We start from the raw sequence: 20,451 nt of genomic DNA, 5'->3' as shown, positions 1-20,451 counted from the left end.
TTCGCCCACGTCGGCCTCCCAAAGTGCTGGGTTTAGAGGTGTGAGCCACTGCACCCAGCCTCCGTGTTGAGTGTTTTTATCATGAAAAGGTGTTGGATTTTATCAAACTCTTTTTCTGTATCAGTTGAGAAGATGATGTGGTTTCCCTATATTCTGCTAATGCAGTACACTTGTATTAGTTTTCTAGGCTGCCATAACAAAGTACCACAGACTGAATGGCTTAAAACAACAGAAAACACAGTTCTGGAGGCCAGAAGTCCAAAATCATGGTGTTGGCAGCATTGATTTCTTTTGGAGACTCTCAGGGAGAATCTTCCTTGCTTCTCTCCCAGCTTCTGGTGGTTGCCAGAGGTCCTTGGTGCTCCTTGGCTTATAGAAGCATCTCTGTTTCCATCTTCACATGGCGTTCTCCTCTATATCCCTACGCGTCTCTGTGTCCAAAGTTCACCAGTCATTGGAGTAGAGCCCACGCTAAGCCAGTATTGACCTCATCTTATCTTGAGTGCATCTGTAAAGAAAGTCTGTGTTGCCAAATAAAATCACGCTCACAGATACTGAGAATTAGGGCTTGGACATATCTTTTTGGGGAACACAATTTAACCCAGTACATGTGATGTGTTACACTGATTGATTTGCTTATGTTGAACCACCCTTGTATTTCTGGGGAATAAATCCCACTTGGTCATTGTATAGAATCCTTTTGATATAGTGCTGGACTTGGTTTTCTAGTATTTTGTTGAGGATTTTTTGCATTTTTATTCATAGAGAATACTGGTATGTAGTTTTTTTGTGTTGTTTTTCTCTGGCTTTGGTATTTGGGTAATACTGGCCTCATATCATAAGTTAGAAAGTGTTCCCATTTCTTATAGTTTTCAGAAGAATTTGAGAGAGATTTGTGTTAATTATTCTTTAAATGTTAGGTAGAATTTACTAGTGAAGCCATCTGGTCCTGGTCTCTTTTTTGTTGGAAGTTACTGATTTGATCTCTTGTTAGAGGTCTGCAGATTGTCTGTTTCTTCTTAAGTCAGTTGGGTAGTCTGCGTGTTTCTAGGAATTTGGCCATGTCATCATCTAGGTTACCTAATTTTTTGGTATATAATTGTTCATAACAGTCTCTCACAATCCCCTTTTATTTCTATAAGGCCATTAGTAATGTTTAGCATTTGAGTCTTCTTTCTTAGTCAATCTAGCTAAAGGTTTATCAATTTTATTGATTTTTTTCCAAAGAACCAACTTTTGATTTCATTGATTCTGTCATTTTCCTGTTCTCTGTTTTGTTTATCTCTACTCTAAGTTTTATTATTTCCTTCCTTATGTTGCTTTGGTTTAGTTTGTTCTTCTCTTCCTAGTTCCTTAAGCTATAAAACTAGGTTACTAATCTGAGATCTTTCTTTTCTTTTCTTTCTTTTTTTTTTTTTTTTGAGATGGAGACTTGCTCTGTCGCCCAGGCTGGAGTGCCATGGCACAATCTTGGCTCACTGCAACCTCCGCCTTCTGGGTTCAAGCCATTCTCCTGCCTCAGCCTCCTGAATAGCTGGGATTACAGGTGCACGCCACCATGCCCGTCTAATTTTTGTATTTTTAGTAGACAGAGGGTTTCACCATGTTGGTCAGGCTGGTCTCAAACTTCTGACTTCGTGATCCGCCTGCCTTGGCCTCCCACAGTGCTGGATTACAGACGTGAGCCACCGCACCCGGTCCAGATCTTTCTTTTTTAATGTAGACATTTATAGCTATAAATTTCCCCCTGAGCACTGCTTTTGGTGCATCTCATGAGTGTTGATATATTTTGTTTTTGTTTTCATTTGTCTCAAAGTGTTTTCTAATTTTCTTTGTGATTTCTATTTCCCATTGGTTGTTTAAGAGGAGCCTAGGATACTTTATAACCCAAAAGGTCAAAGGTCAGTTCCTCCTTGTCACCCCATGGCTGTAGACCCACCAAGCAGAAGCTTAGGAAACCCTTTTTCTTCTCTGTTATGGGTCCCCTGGCCTGGCTGAGGGGTGGGCTTACTGTAAGTAAGCCATGTGGGCTGCCAAGAGACTGTCTCATCATGAGCCACTCGTGACCGCAGGGACATGCAGTGTTCCCAGAGAGGGCTCTGTGTTCCTTAGCGCTTGCTGCATGAGTGAGTCCATGACCTTTGATGGAAAGAACAGAAACATAAAGAATTTATATATCATATTTATGAACAATTTCAGAACTAAATTGGCCAAATGAACTGAGTATCAGATTTGTGGGCTTTGATTTCTAGTTCTGAACCTCACCTGGTAAAATGTCACATTTCATCAGTTCTCAGAACAAGCATCCTGGGATTAATCTCAGCTTCATTCCTTGCTAGTTCTGTGAGCCTGGCAAAAGCAATTTTGCAACAGTGTATGTGTTCTACTCCATGCATTTGAATGGTACATGCTGTATGCCATGTACCATTTGAATGCATGGAGTAGAATACATATACTGTTCTCCTTAAGCCTCACAGTTACCTAATGGCACTCAGGTACTTTCATCATCCCCATTTTTCAGATGAAGAAACTGAGGTACAGAGAGGTAAACAAGTTTTGTGAGATCATACAGCTAATAAGAGGTGGTGCTAGGATTTGGGCCCAGACTGTGTGCTTCTGAGTCTGCGCTGTTAACCATAATACTGTGTGGTCAAGTTTATTAACATGACTCAGCCTGTTTCCTTATTAACAGATGAGGATAACAGCTCTTATACTTCAGGGCTGTCGTGAGGGTTAAGTGTTCGATGAGTGTGAAACACTTAGCCCCATGAATGAAGACAACCAGCTGGGAGGGCTATGAACTGGCTGCCCATGGTCGTGTGTACAGTTGACCAGAATTAGGGTGATGGGGCAGTGACGAGGCCTTGAATTCAGTTCAGGCACTTTGCCTCCAGCAAGCACGAGTCCCCACATACAGTGACAACAGAAGGCTTTCAGGAGACTTACTTGTGCTGACGCTGCTGATATTATCCAGTACATTCTCCCCACCCAGACAGGCAGAGGTCCTTTTATTTCTAGATAATAAAACTTTGCTGGTGGACACACCGCTAACATGTTGGAGAGGTGGAATTTGAACCCAGGTTCCAGAGCCGGTGCCGCCTTAGCTCCCACGTTCCCTTACTCATTCTTACTGTTGCTCCCACGTCCTGTCCCGCCCACCTCAGAGCCTGCAGTGGGACAATTCAGTATTCCTGGAATGCTGCTTTTCTTACCACCACGTGTAAACATTCTCTGCCTGACTCATGGACTAGCTCTCATGCCGCCCACACCATGAGCCTTCCTGTTCCAAACCCAGAAATGTAATGTCATTGCCACCTCCTGGGATGGGAGCCTCCACAGTCTTGTATTCCCCACATTGGTACTCAACATCCTAGGGTAGTTTTCTCCTTCCCCACACTTGCTAGGGTGGAGGAACCTTAAGGGCTTAGCCATGTAACCCCCACTGCCCCATAACTAGGCCCTTTCATAGTGTGTTCCCTGTAGAGTTGGGCACTGCACAGCTATGGGACAGGGATGGGTAGGCAGAGGGGGTGCCGGGCAGAGGGGGTGCCAGGCAGAGGCAGGAGGCCAGACCACCACACCAGAGGGCTCAGAGACACTTTGATCTGCATTCTGGTCATTTAGTCATGTATGTAGCAGTAACTAAGGAGTGTGTCTTTTACAAAATGGTGCACCAGTCAGTATCAGATCGTGGTTTCCACCAGGAGTTCACATAAGAATCTCTGTGTAACTTCATAGAAATACAGAATGCTAGACATCCACCACAGACCTGCTGAGTTGACATATCTGTGAGGTAGGACCTGGGCAGTTGTAATTTTTTTTTTTTTTTTTTGAGCGAGACAGAGTCTCACTCTGTCGTCCAGGCTAGAGTGCAGTGGGGCGATCTCGGCTCACTGCAAGCTCCGCCTCCTGGGTTCACGCCATTCTCCTGCCACAGCCTCCCGAGTAGCTGGGACTACAGGCGCCTGCCACCACGCCCAGCTAATTTTTTGTATTTTTAGTAGAGATGGGATTTCACTGTGTTAGCCAGGATGGTCTTGATCTCCTGACCTCATGATCCGCCCGTCTCAGCCTCCCAAAGTACTAAGATTACAGGCATGAACCACTGCTCCTGGCCTGGCAGTTGTAATTTTTAAAGCTTCACGTATGTGACAAACAGTGACATTGGTGACCTCCAGGGAGGGAAGGTGAGAGGAGGACTATTCACATTTGTCCTTTTTGCGTTTTGAACTAGGTGATGATATTATGTGTTCAAAAAATAAATTATGTTTAAAAATCATAAGCTCACCCATACTGTATGTTGTTTATGTTTAAATATCTATGTAATAGGAGGATAAGGATTAAAATGTGCCCAGAGATGGTGGCACACTGCTGGGGGTGGGAGGGGAAACGTGGAAGTTGAGGGTTTGGTTCCATTTGTAATGTTTTATTTGTTTAAAAAGAGACACTTGAGGCACAATGGCAAAATCTATTCGATTTGTGAGGTAAGTATACTGGATTTGTTATGTTATTTTCTGTTTGAAAGATTTTATAGTTAAGAACAAATATTTAAAAGTAAAACAAAGTCAAGTATGAAATGTTCATAGATAGCTTCCACGTGCTCCTAGCTAGTGACTTAGGAGAGTGATAGGAAAGGTGAAGTGCAAGCCTGCGGCGCTTAACAGCAGGGAGTCATTCTGAGAAACACGCTCACTAGGCGATGTCGTCTGTGCGGGAACATCACAGAGTGCATTTACAGAGACCTGGGTGGTGGGGCCTGCCGCACACCTAGGCTATATAGTGTGGGCTATTGCGCCCAGAGCACAAACCTGTACAGCATGTTACTGTACTGAATACTGCAGGCAATTATAACCCAATGGTATTTGAGTGTCTAAACATAGAAAAGATACAGTAATAATATGGCATAAAAGAGAAAAACTGGTACACCTGTATAGGGAACTTACCATAAGTGGAGCTTACAGGACTGGCAGTGGCTTTGGGGGGGTCAGGGTTGAATGGTGAGTGAATGTGAAGGCCTAGGACATACCGTACACTACTGTAGACTTCATAAACACTGCTTAGACTACACTAAATTGATTTAAAATTTTTTTTTCTTGTTTTAAGAATAAGTTAACCTTAGGGCCAGGCATGGTGGCTCATGCCTGTAATCCCACAGCTTTAGGAGGCCAAGGTGGAAGGATTATTTGAGACCAGGAATTCGAGACCAGCCTTGGCAATCGTAGTCAGACCTGTCTCTACAAAAAACTTTTTAAATTAGCCAGGTGCAGTGGCATGCACTTGTAGTCCTAGCTACTGGGGAAGCTGAGGCGGGAGGATCGCTTGAGCCCAGGAGTTCCAGTCTGCAGTGAGCTATGATGGTGCCACTGCACATCAGCCTGGGCAGTAAAGCGAGACCCTGTCTCAAAAAAAAAAATAAATAAAAATAACCTTAGCTTACTGTAACTTTTTACTTTTATAAAAAGTTTATTTTTTAATTTTTTAACTTTTTTACTCTTGCAATAACACAGCTTAAACACATTATACAGCTGTACAAAAACATTTTCTTTCCTTATATCCTTATTCTATAAGCTTTTTCTATGTTTAAAGTTTTTTATTTTTTACTTTTTAAACTTCCTTGTTAAAAACTAAGACATAAACACTCACATTAGCCTCGGCCTACACAGGGTCAGGATCATCAGTATCACTGCTTCTACCGCCACATCTTGTCCCCCTGGAAGGTCTGCAGGGGCCATAACACCCATGGAGCTGTCACCTCCTACGATAACAGTGCCTTCTTCTGGATACCTCCTGCGGGACCTGCATGAGGCTGTTTTACAGTTAACTTTTTGTTTAATAAGTAGAAGGCGTATACTCTAAAATAATGATTAGACGTATAGTATAGTAAATACATAAACCAGTACCATCGTCATTGATTATTAAGTATTATGCACTGTGCATAATTGTATGGGCTTGAATTTTATGCAACTGGCCGGGCAGTAGGTTTTTTACACCAGCATCACCACAGACACATGAGTAAATGCACTGACCTACGATATCACAAGGCAATGGGAATTTTTCAGCTCCATTATGGTGCTATGGGATTACAGTCGTATACATGGTCTGTCGTTGGCTGAAATGTCGTTATGTGGTATGTGACTGTATTGATCACCCTCACTGAGAATTAGAGTCAGGGGCTTCTACACATTAATAATATCAGTCACGCATGAAACGCGAGTAGCTTGGGTGAGGTCCCTGGCCTGCACTGCTGTAGCGTGGGTGAGGTCCCTGGCTTGCACTCCTAAGTATTTGTTTCTTTTTGTTTCAGGTGTTTGTGGCCAGTCCTCACAAAACACAGCCTATTGTGGAGATCCTGTTAAAAAATCAGCCCAAACTCATTGAGTTTCTGAGCAGCTTCCAAAAAGAAAGGACGGATGATGAGCAGTTCGCTGACGAGAAGAACTACTTGATTAAACAGATCCGAGACTTGAAGAAAACGGCCCCTTGAAGAGCTCCCCGGCCCCTGTCACAGTCAGTCGTCTCATTTGTCCAGTTTGTACAGTGTGTCATTTCAGAAAGTCATCATTCTTAGGAAGACTTTGGAGGTGCCTATTTTTTCTGTTGTAATTGTTCTAGGTAGATGGAATATAAACATTTGAATGGGAAAAAAATTAACCTAGAATAATATATTCATTTTAGTCAAGTCTGTGATTATTTATGTGAAATCAGAACCATTGTATCAGATGTTGATAAACGCAGTTTTAACTTGCAGACGTGAGCCCCTGGGCACCATGAGCCGCTAAATGGGAGCTCAATTGACAGGCATCACCAAGTCTTCAAGGAGGACTGAGTTCTCAGGGGAGAACTGGGAATGGGGCCAGGGTGCAGACATGCTTTGCCCGTCTGTAGGTAGACACACAGATCGCTCAGGGCACTGAGAGATCCCAGAAGGTGAGGTTAATGTTTCCAGTCATTGTGTGTCCTTTGTTGCTGCCAGTGTCTTTGGACTGTAATCAGTGCATCCACACCTCCCAGGATCCAGTGCTCCCTCTCAGCTCAGTCTCTCCTCACTCCCTGTCCCGCATTCCGTCTCAGCTCGTCAGCGTGGCCTCAGTGGGTGCGCCCATGCCTCCCGCAGTCCAGGTGAGCAGGGGAGCAACTGAGCAGGAAGAGGATGGATCAACAAGGGTCACGGGGAATAGGGGACCCACGGGGTGTGACCTGCCTGCTAGAGAACTGTGAACATGTGGCTCTGGATAGAGTCACTGCTGTTCCATATTGACTTCCAGAGGGTGAGTGAGGGACAGAATATTTTCTTCATAATGGTCATGGGTGAATGCTTTCTGCTGTAAGTGTCTTTTAGAGTAGGAATCACCATAGTGGGATGCCCAGCAGGCACAAACCGTGGGTGCAGGGAGTCTCAGTGGGGAACTTTTATCAGTATCAATAACCATTGGAAGGAGAAATGATTCATGTGTGAAAAAATTCTCATATCCATCAATAAATTTTTTTCAGAGCCATTGTATCAGATGTTGATAAAAGCAATTTTTTTCTAATAAGCTGTCATTCTATAATTGCCCATCACAGTCTTTAGTGAACACATAGAAAGCCTGTACAGTTTTGGTACTGAATAGTCTCTTGCAACTAGGATGATTGAGGTGTTAATTCCTCTTCCTTATAAAAAGGCTTGGAATCAAAAATATTTTAAAAGGCTGTGGTTTCGTTTCAGACATCAAGCATCTAAAACGGGATTTTAAAGCGATATTTTACAAGAATGAAAGGCACAATTGTTGATCTGTCTTTTTTACACTTCAGTTTCTAAATCGTGAATCGTTGCCTTCCACAGGAACCCTCCCTTTTTACATTACTTGAGTGTTGTGTACTTTTTCTTCAGCCAGGTATTTCTCTGCCTAGAGAGGGGAAGAGAAATGTGTTCTCCAGGACTGATCCCCTTTGTAGATTTTGTACCTGAAGAATTACCTGGCAGTGCACCACCCTTGGCCAGGCCCAGGTGTGTGTTTCTTTCTTGCCTGTCCTGGACCCCGAGGCAGGTGATGTGGGGCCTGGCGCACCTCCCCGCTCTGGCAGCTGTGGCCTCCCTGGCCAATGCCCTTGCAGGAGGCCGGCCGGTAGCCTGTTGACCTGCACCCTTTAGTCACTGACGTCAGATTATTTTTATAACGTTCCCTGACAGTTGAGAGTCCCTTCGAATTGCACTTTTCTGGTTTCGCTTATTTAATTAAAAGAGATGAGTGTAAGTATTAAAAATGAAGGTGAAATCACCATTGGAAATGTATTTGGTTACTTAATACTATTCCACAACATCTTGGGATGTATGTTTTCCTTTGGAGAGTGAGGCCTTGTTGTTATTCTTTTCTGATAAAGAAAACATTTTATTTCCTTTGGGCTTGCATTAGCTCTTTCCTAGCAACCCATTATCCCAGCTCAGTACCTTTCAAACAGAAAACTAGAGTCTGGGGTTTTGTTGTGATCTGAATTTGTAAGTTATTAATGTGAAAGGGGGAGCAGGAAGCTCACAGTCAGATTTGTTTGTACAAAGTTCACTGTAAATACTGTGAGAATTGAATTCTGAAAAGGTCATATTTAGTGATTTCAAAAGCACACATTTAAATGAAGACTGACTAAATAAAAGGTACCACGCACTTCTTGGTTGGTTTCATTCCATTGCATGTTGTGTGGCTGTGTTTGTTCTTGCTACCGTTCCAGGCAGGGAAAGCCTTATGCTGCCCCAGGGCCCCAGCACACCTTCCTGTATGCCCCACCAACCAGTGACCCTGCACCCGTCCCATCGTCCAAGCGACACTAACCACCGTTGACTAGGCAGCGCCTACTGAACACTAAATCTACACATCCCACTGTTGACGCCTCCCCATACCTGGGAGTCTTTCCCATTGTGTAATTGAGGACACTGAGGTTCTGAGTGGTTGAAAGATCCCGGACCTAGTGTGGGATACCCTAGATACAAGCCCACAGTGGCCCGAGGCCAAATTCCTGTTCTCTCTCACCTTCATTATCAAGGCTGTGAACTAGGGATGGTCCAGGGCATCAGAAACCATGTGGAACTCTCCCCCACTGCTGCCTGGGAGGTTCCCCAGCTGGGAGGGTCCTAGCGTTAGGCCAGCAGGGACTGAGATCATAATGTTCTTGGACCAGGCTCTTGGCCAGAGCCAGGCATCTGCCCAGACGTTAGGATTGCTCCTGGAGAAACACTCAGGAGCACCCTCCCCTTGGAAATGTCCCAGACCCTCAGCCTCATGGACGGACCTCCTTTGATGGCTCCGGGGGAGCGAGGTGGCTGTCCAAGGAGGGGCTGTGAGCTTTCCACAGCCCCCCTCACCAGCCAGACTGGTTTGTCCACCACATTTCCCATGAGACACAGCTGCTGTGAGCCATAGCACAGTCTAGAAATTATATAAGACTGAAAGTGATTGTGACAATGTGAGGAAAATGAAACTCAAAGATTCCTGGAGTCATTTTTAATGTCAAAAGATAGTTGTTTCAAAACAGATTTACAAATCTTGCTGGCCTGTTATATTAGAGGACATTACGATTTTATGTCTTTTACTTTTTTACCATTTTATCCAAAAGAATATTATACATGTGGCATGAATGAACACCATCTCTTCGTGGGTGTTCTTTCGGAAAGGTTTTGGATATTGTATTGGGGCTCACAGTTAGATAAAGATCTGAAACATATACTATTGGGACACCCTGAAAAGCTAGCCTTAGTCTACCTAAAAAGACTGAAAAGATTGAAGATGGATGTAAACAAGGTGTGATTTCGTTTTTGAAACGTGGAAACTGCTGTTACGTAGCTGCCATAATAAGCAGAGCAAAGCTGAGTGTTCAGCCTGGTCTGCACTAAGCCCACACAGACATCTCACTCAAGTCTCCACCTGACGGAGGGAAACTTGGACCACAGAGAGGGTGAGTAACTCCCTCCATATCAGACAGCTGGCCACAGAACCAGGATTTAGGGTCAGGGCTGACCCCAAGGTCCATGTCTTTGGAAACCAGGCTGCGAATTCAGGCCCCTTGGCCTATTCAGCTCTCCGCCCCGGGACAGATAACTTCATCTCCTCCTGGCCCCCATGGAAAAAGGAATCCTGGATACCAGTGCTAAAGGATAACTCAGCAGAAAGATTTCGAAAGCTAGATTCATTCAGGGGGGTAGGTAACTTAACTTCACTTGGTCGTCTGATGTTTGAAAGATCTGATTAGACCTCAGTATAGCGTAGGGACATTCAGTCTTGAACTTCTCCAATATTTTGAGCAGTCCTTCAACTTGACATAGGCATTAATTTCAGATTGCAGCGGGGGCAGTGGCTCATGCCTCTAATCCCAGCTCTTTGGGAGGTGGAGATGGGGGTGGGCTGGGGATGGGGGGCGGGTATGGCAGAGTGGGGGATCAGGATTGCTTGAGCCCAGGAGTTTGAGACAAGCCTAGGCAACGTAGTGAGACTTCATCTGTACAAAATAAAACTAAATAATGAAATAAAGTGTTAAAAAATTTCAGATTGCAGTTTTGCACCTGCTTTTGTTTTCTTGGCTTTCTTTTTCAGTTAGACATAATATTAGCTTAGATTTCCCTACAGGAGCGATTGCCACTCAGCCAGCCATTCCACCATTTCCCAGTGGCCCCAGCACCATGGGGCTACAGAGGCTGAAGTTCATGGTGGACGCACATCTAGTACCTGCCAGGGTCCCTGCCTTCCCTCATCACTTCCTCCTCACGGAGGAGCATGTGCAGTTACAATACCCTAAAATAAAGTCGCCATCAAAACACACAGAAAGCCTCAACCCCTTTACCATCAACCAATGTAGCATAGATGCAATTTAATCACTCCACTGAGAGCCATCTGTGTTACTTTAAAATGCTGTGATCATAGGGCCCCTTTGGAGAATATGTTGCAATATACATTAATAATTTATCCTTTAGGGAAGGTTGGAAAAAATAAGATCACTTTTAGTTTTAGTTCTGATATTTTAAAGTTGTAAAATAGCAAAAATATGTATTCAACTACTCATTTATTCGTTCATTTAACATCTGTTGAATTCATTCTCCTTGCTGGTTAGGGATGGATCCTGGGACAGGACACCGAGTGACACACCGGGGTTACCGTAGGCCTCCTGTGATGGTGGGAGCTCGTGGGGCAGGGAAGTCAGAGGCCTTTGTAAGTCCGTCCCCTGCAGCTGGCACTGGGGCCAAGTCAGCAGAGAAGGGAGGATAGACAGGAGGTGAGGAGCCCGGGAGGAAGGGCAGATCCCACTGCCGACCCCAAGGACGTGGCAGACCTACAGAAGGGCAGGCACCCGTCAGTGCAGAGCCCCCCGCACTGGGCCCACAGTGGCGAAGCTGAAGGGGGAGGTGCAGGGAATGAGGAACCCTGACAACAAGGGGAGCCAGAGGTCTCTGACAACGCCAGCCAGCTGCGACCACACGGGCCCCACCCCAGTTCACCTCCCCTCACAGCTGACACGATGTGCTCTTGGGACCAACCCTAATTCATCACCTGCCGGAGAGGGACTTGTGGAAACGCGCTCATGCTTAGCGAAACAGACATTGCAGATGCCCCCAGATGTGTTCTGCCTTGGGGAGAGGCTGACACACCCTCCTACCATCCTTCCCCATCTTGGAGACGTCAGGTCCCTTTTTCCTTTGAAATGTCATCTACTCATGAGAGGTTTGTGTGGATTAACTAGAACTACCTGGACTTTGGGAACGGCCACACCTGGACTGAAATCCTGGCTCCACGGCTAGCTGTTCTGTCTTGAGAATCACCGAGCTTCCAGGAAACAGGCCAAAAGAGGACCTGCCTCACAGGATTGTTGTGGGAACCAACGAGATAAAGTAGGTGACGTGCCGGGCTCAGATTGGGCACCCACGTTAGCCCCATCACCAGAGCAAGAGATTCCCACTGCAGGGAGGGCCGTGGGCACGAAGCGTGGCTGGAAAATGACGAGGCGTGTGCGCTTGTGTCTGGGGCATGTGGGGATGTGAGAGGGCCGGGAGGGAGCTTTGAATGCCCAGCAGGGTCTGACGCCATCATTAAGGCGGCTGGCTTTTATTCAGGAAGTGACCTGAACACCTGCGTGTCTGGTGGGGAAAGCTCTGGAGCCGGCCCTGGAGGGGGAACAATGAGGGAGGGTGGGCTGATGAGCGCCTGCTGGTAACAGCGAGCGTGAACTCGGTGTTGCTGTCAGTCCCCCTCCAGATGCTTTAGAGTATTAACATCAGTCTTCAGAAGCACCTTATGAGGCGAGTACTGTGATTATCCTGTCAACCTAAATAACAACCAGAGAGTGGCTTTCAAAGAAAGTGATGTTTATTCAGGAATAAGGCACTGCCAGGGAGTATGCCTTCCAGAGTAAAAAGCACGTGTGCCTTCAGGGAGGTGAAGGAAGGCAAAGGTTTTTAACAGGAAAGTGAGGACTGTATCGTTGCTTTGAAGTAATGATCCTTGGCTACAAGGGTTAATTGCAAGAGGGACACCAGTCCAAGGCTGGACAGACAGTCACTGGGCAGGTGTCCTCCTAGAAGCACTTTTTGTGCAAGGTTGCAGTTTTCATAGTCTCCTGTGGTAGTTTTTGTTATTAGGCATTTATGCATGAGAATATTTCTCTTCATGGCCTTCCCTTGGCTCTATTTGTCAGGATTTGTTTTTTAACAAAAGTGGCTCCGCTCTGATTCTGACATCTTTCACAATCCCAATATTACAGATGTGGAAACAGGGACTGAGAGGGTTGCTCGCCCAATTATACAGTGAGCAGATGGCGGTGCAGGATTCAAACCCAGAGCCCAGAGGCAGCAGCCATAGAACTTGGGAGATACTTAGGATTTACTATTGACCAGGCATAGCTGAACCATTTCTGGAGGACATGGGCCTGTGGCGTGGGTGACCTGAGTAGAAGGTGATGTGTTCAGCCAAGACAGGGAGCCCGGGATGGGGAGGCAGAGGCACACGAGTGTCCTGTGCCTGGAGATGTGGCGTGGAGAAGTCCAGGCAGCCGTTGGACAAATGAGTCTGGGGCTCAAGAAAGATGTGGGCCAGAGGCACCGATTTGGGGGTCACTGAGATTTAGGGAGCAGCTGAGGTCTGGGTGAAGAGGAAGTGATCCATTCCTTGCTGCGATTCAAACCTCCGGACCCACCCAACTTTTCACCTGCCTCCATTTGTATTTTAACCTTATCTGTAACCTACATCCCACCTCAACCCGGGGTGTGGGGGTGGCTGGGCAGCAGGGGGACCCCACGGTTCCCATGTCCTTTCTCTATGGCAGTGTCCATGCTCAGTCTAGGTCTCCACCCGGCCTGGCTGCACGCAATATCATCCCAAGGTCTGTATTTGATCCAGTTAGTTCTGAGGGCCAGTTAGTCATTCAGAGGCTTGTAACCCTGTTATCCCAGAGACCAGGCTGACAGTGTTTTTATAAAGTGCCATCAGGACAAAGGGTGGTTGAACTCCAGGCCAGGGCCTAGCTGTGTCACCCCAGCCCCGCCCTGGGGAGGTCTCAACCAGGACCCCAGCATCAGGGACAGATGATGCTTATATAATCACAGGACTCTTGGGGAAAACAGGCAAGGCCCTAGGTGCAGACTGGTTCTTCTGCAGGGGAAAAAGTCTCTCTCCCTTTTCCCTGGGAACTGAGCATGACATTTCCATGGCTGTGACCTGCTGGCCTGGATGAATGAGGCTCTGTGCTACCCAGGGTGTGGGAGGAAGGAAGAGGGCGTGCCTGCAGCTGCCCGGCGGCATCTGGCAGCACCAGGCGTGTCCTTCACCTTGACCAGGGACCATTTCCAAGCCGAGTGGCTTTGTTCAGTTGTCAATGTGCTATGCCCATCAGAATCAAGGTGTGGCACGTGACCTGCAGCCAGGGAACAGGCACCTGGATAAGAAGGCCAGGGCAAGGTGGGCATGACAGTTTCCCTCGCACCTTCAATTCTCTTCTTGGGTCTTGGCTCTTCTTTCTAATGTCTTCACAAGTTTTCAGGTAGTTCCTGCACAAGACGTGCGTCACCCATCAGAAAAGCACCATTTATCCCTCAGCTGCCCCTCCAGCCCCTTTTCTGTCTCTCTGCCCTCCTTCAGGGTGAAACTTCTCCAATTTCTCCACGAATGGGCTACACCTCCTCACCTGTGATGTACCTCACAACCCACCCGTCTCTGGCTTCCCTACCTCCCTGGAAGATGCTCTTCCTAGGGCTATCCAGGGCCTCACAGCCGCCAGATCCAGTAGCGATTTCCTGTGCTCGTCTGACCCCTCAGCAGCAGGTGACAGAGCTGGTGGCCTCTTCTCCAGACCCTCTCCTCTCCTGTTGCCCAGGCAATCTCACCCTCCTGTGCTCTCTCAGCTCAGCCTCCTCCACCTCACAGCCAAGCACGGAGCACCGTTGTGCCCGGGCTCAGTCTCCTGTGCGTCTCGTCTCCATCTCCCCCATCTTCCTGCAAGGCTTCAGGTCTGTGGTCTGTGTGTGCTCCCCGCGTGGCTCCCACCTCTGTGGCTCCAGGCCGACTTTGGCAATCTCCAAGCTCATGCATGCACTCACCTGCTGGCTGGATGCCTCTCAGGCTCCCTCTTTCCAAGGTACAGTTCAAAACATGGCATATGACTTCCTGTCACTCCCTGCACCTGGCTTCCCCAGCTCTGCTGATGCCCCTGAAATCCCCCCAGTTGTTCATGCCAGAAACCCAGGAAGGCACATGAGTCCTCTCTGCCTCTCACCTGCAGCCAATTCATCAGCATTTCTGCTTCTGAGACTTGTGTCAAATCTGAGCAGCTCTCTGCGTCTGCATGGCTCCCACCTGGACTGCACCCCATCTCTGCAAGCGTCCAAAGTGATCTTTTCATAGGTCACATCTGGTCATGGTTCTCTCCTGCCCCCAAACCCTCTAGTGGCTTCCCTTGCTGCACAGAATCAAACCCAAAGCCCTGACCACTGTCCTTAAAGCACACAGGATCCGGCCGAGCCTTCCTCCTGCAACAAGTCCAGCAAGCCTGGCTGCTTTTCCATCCCTCCCAGAGGGCCTTCCCCCATACCATTCCTTCTGCTGGGAATAGTCTTCCCAGCTTTCTTCACTGGCTGCTTCTTCTCATCCTTGCTCTCTCAGCTTAAATACCCACTTCTGGGCTTCCCAGGCCCAGCACAGGAGCCTCCCGCCCCAGATACCGGCTGCCTCTCCACTAGGGTGCAAAACTCCAGGGCAGGGGCAGTGTCTGTTTCCCTCATGAATGTTATCGCCAGGGTCTAGCCCAGTGTCTGCGACATAGTAAATGTTCTGTCGTGAGTGAATGTATGACTCATTCTTTACAAAGCACAATTTCACTTTCCTCTTTCTCTCCTCACTCCCTGGCCCCCTCACATCTTCCAGGTGACCCTCCCTTCCCTCCCCCTCCCCTCCTGTTGGGTGGCTCCTGCCATTCTGTCCCCTGTCACTCTGCCCTCGTTCTGCTCAGTTCACTTACATTCCTCTGTCCCCTCCTTTATTCCCTTCAGATGTCACCTTAGACCTTTATCATTTCTCTTCCTGAACCAACCAGCAGCCATCCAATTCCCTTCTTCCTCCCTCCATTCCACACGGATGCTGGAGTGACTGCTTTAAGATGCAAATAGGGGCTGGGCGCAGCGGCTGGCGCCTGTAATCCCAGCATTTTTCGAGGCTGAGGTGGGAGGATCGCTTGAGCCCAGGAGTTTGAAATCAGCTTGGAAACTGTCTCTACAAAAATAAAAATAAAAAATTAGCCAGGTGTGTTGGTGTGCACCTGTAATCCCAGCTACTCAGGAATCTGAGGCAGGAGGATCGCTTGAGTCCAAAAGGTGAAGACTGCAGTAAGCCGTGATTGCGCCACTGCTCCGCAGCCTGGGTGACAGAGACCCTGTCTCAAAAAAAAAAAAAAAAAAAAAAAAGCATAATATGATCGTGTGGCCTCTGCTTAAAGTCCTTCTATGGCTTCCTATTGCTCCCCAGAAGTGTTCCTAAGGCCCTTCGTGGTCTCTGCCAACCCCCTACTCCTCCCTCTCCTTGCCCACGAATGCTGCAACCATCTGCAGCTCCCCAGTGTGCTACAATCTCCTCTGTGCCCCCGCCCTGGAAACTCCAAACCCCATAGAACCCAACAGTGCTGACATTTCCTAGTTTCACTTCTAAGCGGCACCTGCATCAATTTCTGGGACATGCAGCCCTCTAGTGGCTAAAACAAGTAATAGTCTTTACTGTGTTCCTGCGGGGCCCTTTCTATTCAACATTATCGATGACTTGGATGGGACACAAGTAACGCATTGATCAAATGCCTGAGTGACCCTGGTCTCTGAGAGCGACGCCTAATTAGTGTCTGAAACAAAATTAACAAGCGGTAGGACAAGCTGCAGTGTTGGGTGCAATCTAATCATGCCTAGATTTAATAAGGATAAATGTGAAGTCCCACGCTAAGGTCTGCAAACAAAACTCCAGCTCTGCAGGGAGAAGCATGGGTGCCCAGACAGGGGGTTCTGGTGACCCTAATGCCCTGTTGGGCCGCATCACTTCTCGCCTGGACTCCTGCAACACCTCTCTGGCGGGAGCCCTGGCCACCCTCCCCTACGCCAGTCTTTCCTCACGTGCTGGTGATCATTGCTGTGAATCAGGCCCCCGGGGGAGCCGTCTAGGGGCGTGCACACACAGCTGCACCTGGGAAGAGACGCAGGCTGGGAACAGTTGTCAGCACTTTGGTGGTCCTCAAGATCCTGAGAAAGGATGGAGGCCCTGGAGAGGAAGCAAAGAGGTGAGAGGGCCCAGGAAGAGCAGTGGGAGGAGAAGAGAGAGATAAGAAACACAAGAACAGGTCGAGGCCGACAAGAGGTAAGCGTTATGAAGCCAAAAAAGGAGAGTTTCAGGATGGGTTGATGCTGCACACTGAAGGCCCAGGGCCCAAGCAGGGTTAGGCCTCTAGGAGTTGGGGAGCACCTTCCCACGGGGAGGGGGAGCAGAAAGACAGCAGTGGTTTGTGGAATAAACAGGAGGAGGATGTTGAGAAAGCTAGCACAGGCTTCCAAGTAATGAAGGGAAAGGAACCCCGTGGGGAAAGGGAAGCTTTTTGAAAGCTGGAGAAATGTATTGCTTAGCAACTGCAGCATAACCAGCCCCCTGAAACGCAATAACTTAAATAAAACCAATGTTTTCTTCCTAAGTCTGTGGGTTGGCTGGTAGTCACCTAATCTCGGCTGGGCTAGCTGGGGTGGCTCTGCTCCGGATGTTTGGTGATGGCAGAAATGCAAAGTGGAAACACACAGGCTTCTTGAGCCTAATGTCGGAACTCGCACGAGGACATTTCCACCTCATTCTATTGAACCCAAAGTCAAGCAAGGGGAAACAAGTTCCACCTGCTGATGGAACTGGCAAAACGTGTGAAAGGGAAGGTTGAAAAATTGGGGCCACTGATGCCTTCCACCACGGGAGACAAGAGGAATTGCAATGGGAAGAACGAAGACATCAGAGGGAGAGGCTGGACAAAATGAATTGCATATTGTGCCAGGCGCGGTGGCTCACGCCTGTAATTCCAGCACTCTGGGAGGCCGAGGTGGGCACATTGCTTGAGTTCAGGAGTTCGAGACCAGCCTGGGCAACATGGCAAAACCCCATCTCTACAAAAAATACAAAAATTAGCGAGGTGTGGTGGTGGGCACCTATAGTCCCAGCTACTCAGGAGGCTGAGTTGAGAGGATCACCTGAGCCCAAAAAGTCGAGGCTACAGTGAGTGGGGATCACACCACTGCACTCCAGCCTGGGCAATAGGAGTGACATCCTGTCTCAAAAAGAAAAGAAAAAAAAATGAAGTGCATATTGGGAAAATTATGGAAGGCATTGAATTTGGAGCAGATTCATGTTCTGGCTCTGCCAATTGTTAGCAGTGTAGCCTTGGGTAAGTCGTTTAACCTGAGACTCCATTTCATTATCTGTACAGTGGAAATGCTAATCCCTGCTTCACAGTGTGAACATTTAATGAGGTGAAGTAAAAAGTGCTTCACTGTAAAATGCAAACCTAGCTACAATGATGCAGTAAGTTTCCAGGAGAGGTGGGAGGCTGTCACAGGACAGCAGGAACACAATGGCTACTTTCAAGTATTCCAGGGCATTCCTGTGGGAGAGGAGACACAAACAGCCTGTGCTATACACAAGGTCTGAGGGGAGTGATGGGGGAGGAGTTTACTCCATAAAAATAACATGTTAATAATGAGGACAGGCCAATGTGGCTTCAGGAGGTGGTGACTTCTTCATTGCTGGGGATGCTGGAGCAGAGCCCGGCTGATCTGTCCCTTTAGGGGAGTGTTGAAGAGGAGATGCAACCGCTGACCAGTGGTTGGATGGATCAGCTGTGCTCAAGCAAGGGCAGCCCACCATCCCAACACGTGGGGGGCCTTCTGTTGTTGTAGAAATTTCTGAGTGATTGAAATGGCATTTGGTGGATGTGTGCCAGGGCTGCTAAACCTCTGGCAGTGGTCATGCCAGTCCTAATCAATGGCAATGCCAATGGTCCTCTGTGCATAAACACTGGACTATGTGAATTCAGGGCTCCAATCTTGAGGTCCAAATAAATTCATGACTTATTTTCAGCAAGTGTAACCAGCAAGCCCCCACTTTTTTGCCAACGCCTCACTGTGATAATGGAAAAAGTATTTGACTTCAGAAAAGTCTTAGCTATGATTAAACAAGCAAAGTCACAACAGCAAAACATTGTAATCTTTTTAAATAGTAAGGTTATATGCAGAGGGTATTAAAGTCACAAATACACATGACCATTATGTAAATGGCTATGATAAGGCTGTCAGAAGCATAAATCATTGATTATTCTCCCAGATATATAACGAGAGCCAACTACTCTGCTTGGAGACACCACAAATAAACAGTACACATTTAATGAACTCCTCGTTTGCTTGCTACCTAGGACCAAAAAAGGGGTCTTTGGAGATCTCTGTTTTCTTCAAAAACACTGGCCAGGCAGTTTGAACAAATACCTTCCTTTTTTACATCAGCATTCACATTTTCTTGATTTGGGGGCTTGGATCATAGTAGGAGATTCCGTAAATATTTGCCGTTGCTGCTGCTGTTGTTGTTTTTCTCACTGATGCATTTTTACAAGAAATGCATGTGGCCCTTTTCTCATTGAGGCATTTTTACAAGAAATGGATGTCACCCCCTCCTCCCTCTCAGCTTGTGCAGAACCTGTGTCATCAAAAGGCAGGGGGAGTGGTTGGCTGCAGAAGGGCTAGAAAGTGGTTCACCCTTCCTGCAGGTGTCTTCTTAAAAGGAATTCTCAGAATTGCCTGCAGGGTCCCTGATGGCATCTGATTCTGGCCCATCCCCAGGGAACAGGGAGGCAGGAAGCACCGAGGTTTATCACTTTGGCATCAACCTCAGCCAAGAAAGGTGAAACCTCCCTGGCCCATATTCATCTTAAAATGTGAGCTTTCCATTCATTAATGAGGGGATGGTCTGGGCATTATTAGACTAGCTATCATGGTGGCTTTCCCTAGCATGTTGAAGATGAATCTTTAAACTTTCAGGAATACCCACGTTTGTGCAGCAAAACAGTTACCCAGAACCTCTCAGACTTGCCAACTAAAATCTGGGTTTGTGGATTTGGACAACTGCAACTTCTTAGGAAACATCATGAGGGCTTCAATTTGAAGGTTCTCAGAACCGTGTGCAGTGACTGTTAGCATTGCCGTTAAGTGTGAGGGAGGTGAAAAGTTCCACGAGGAGTAACGGTCTTGGGGACAGAACTCTGCTCAGGGGCCAGAACATGGGGCTCCATTCCCAGTGGCATTCCCTTCAGTGATCTCCTCTGTCCCTGCGGTGAACGTTACTTTTGTGGTCCCCTGTGAACTATACCTCCTGGCTCCATGTCCTGTGCAGGCCCCTCCACATGGACTCTGGGTGTGGCCACGAAACTGGCCTTGGCTAATGAGCCATGAGCCAGCATGATGCAAGGGGGACACTCTGGGCACGTCCTTGTGGAGCACTCACTTTCAGAGCCCTGTGCCACCTCGAAGAGGTCTGGCCACCCTGCTGGAGAGCCCTGGCCAGCCGCCAGCTGTTTCAGCCATCCAAGCTGAGGCGCCAGAAACTTGAAAGAAGCCCCTTGGATGGTCCAGCCTCACTGTCCCTGCGCTGGCTGTGCCCCCCTCTCAGCTAACCCACCAGTGGCACACAACTGTGAGTGACCCCAGCGAGTGGAGCTGTTCTGCTGAATCTTGCCCAAATTCCTGGCTCACAGAATCATGCAAAATAAAATAGTGGCCTGGGCCACTAAGTTTTAGGGGGTAGTCTGTCATGCAGCAATAGATAGCTGTGGAGTGAATGGATAACTGTTGCCCTCTGTGGAACTTGTGCTTTTCCTGCAAAATAAAACACTTTCCACCAATACCGCAACCAGCATAGAAGTTCTTCATCATATTACACTAAAGCGTGTTCA

The 20,451-nt window shown here is 47.6% G+C and overlaps 1 protein-coding gene across 10 annotated transcripts in view; it reads left to right on the top strand.

Annotated features, from left to right (window-relative positions):
- The window catches only part of CAB39L (calcium binding protein 39 like), a 134,949-nt gene extending 126,313 nt beyond the window's left edge, over positions 1–8,636 (top strand). For 9 of the 10 annotated variants that reach the window (XM_003270091.4, XM_003270092.3, XM_030813398.1 and 6 more), the window contains one exon: positions 6,305–8,636. In XM_003270091.4, coding sequence (XP_003270139.1) covers positions 6,305–6,484 — 180 coding nt within the window. In that variant the 3' untranslated portion in view covers positions 6,485–8,636. The remainder of the gene's footprint in view (positions 1–6,304) is intronic. The other variant, XM_030813401.1, reaches the window with a different exon arrangement.
- Positions 8,637–20,451: the final 11,815 nt, after the last annotated feature.

This window comes from Nomascus leucogenys, chromosome 5 (assembly GCF_006542625.1).
Source record: "Nomascus leucogenys isolate Asia chromosome 5, Asia_NLE_v1, whole genome shotgun sequence".
Taxonomy (NCBI): Eukaryota; Metazoa; Chordata; class Mammalia; order Primates; family Hylobatidae; genus Nomascus; species Nomascus leucogenys.
Note: the sequence above shows the minus strand (reverse complement) of the source record. Positions and strands in the feature narration are given on the sequence as shown.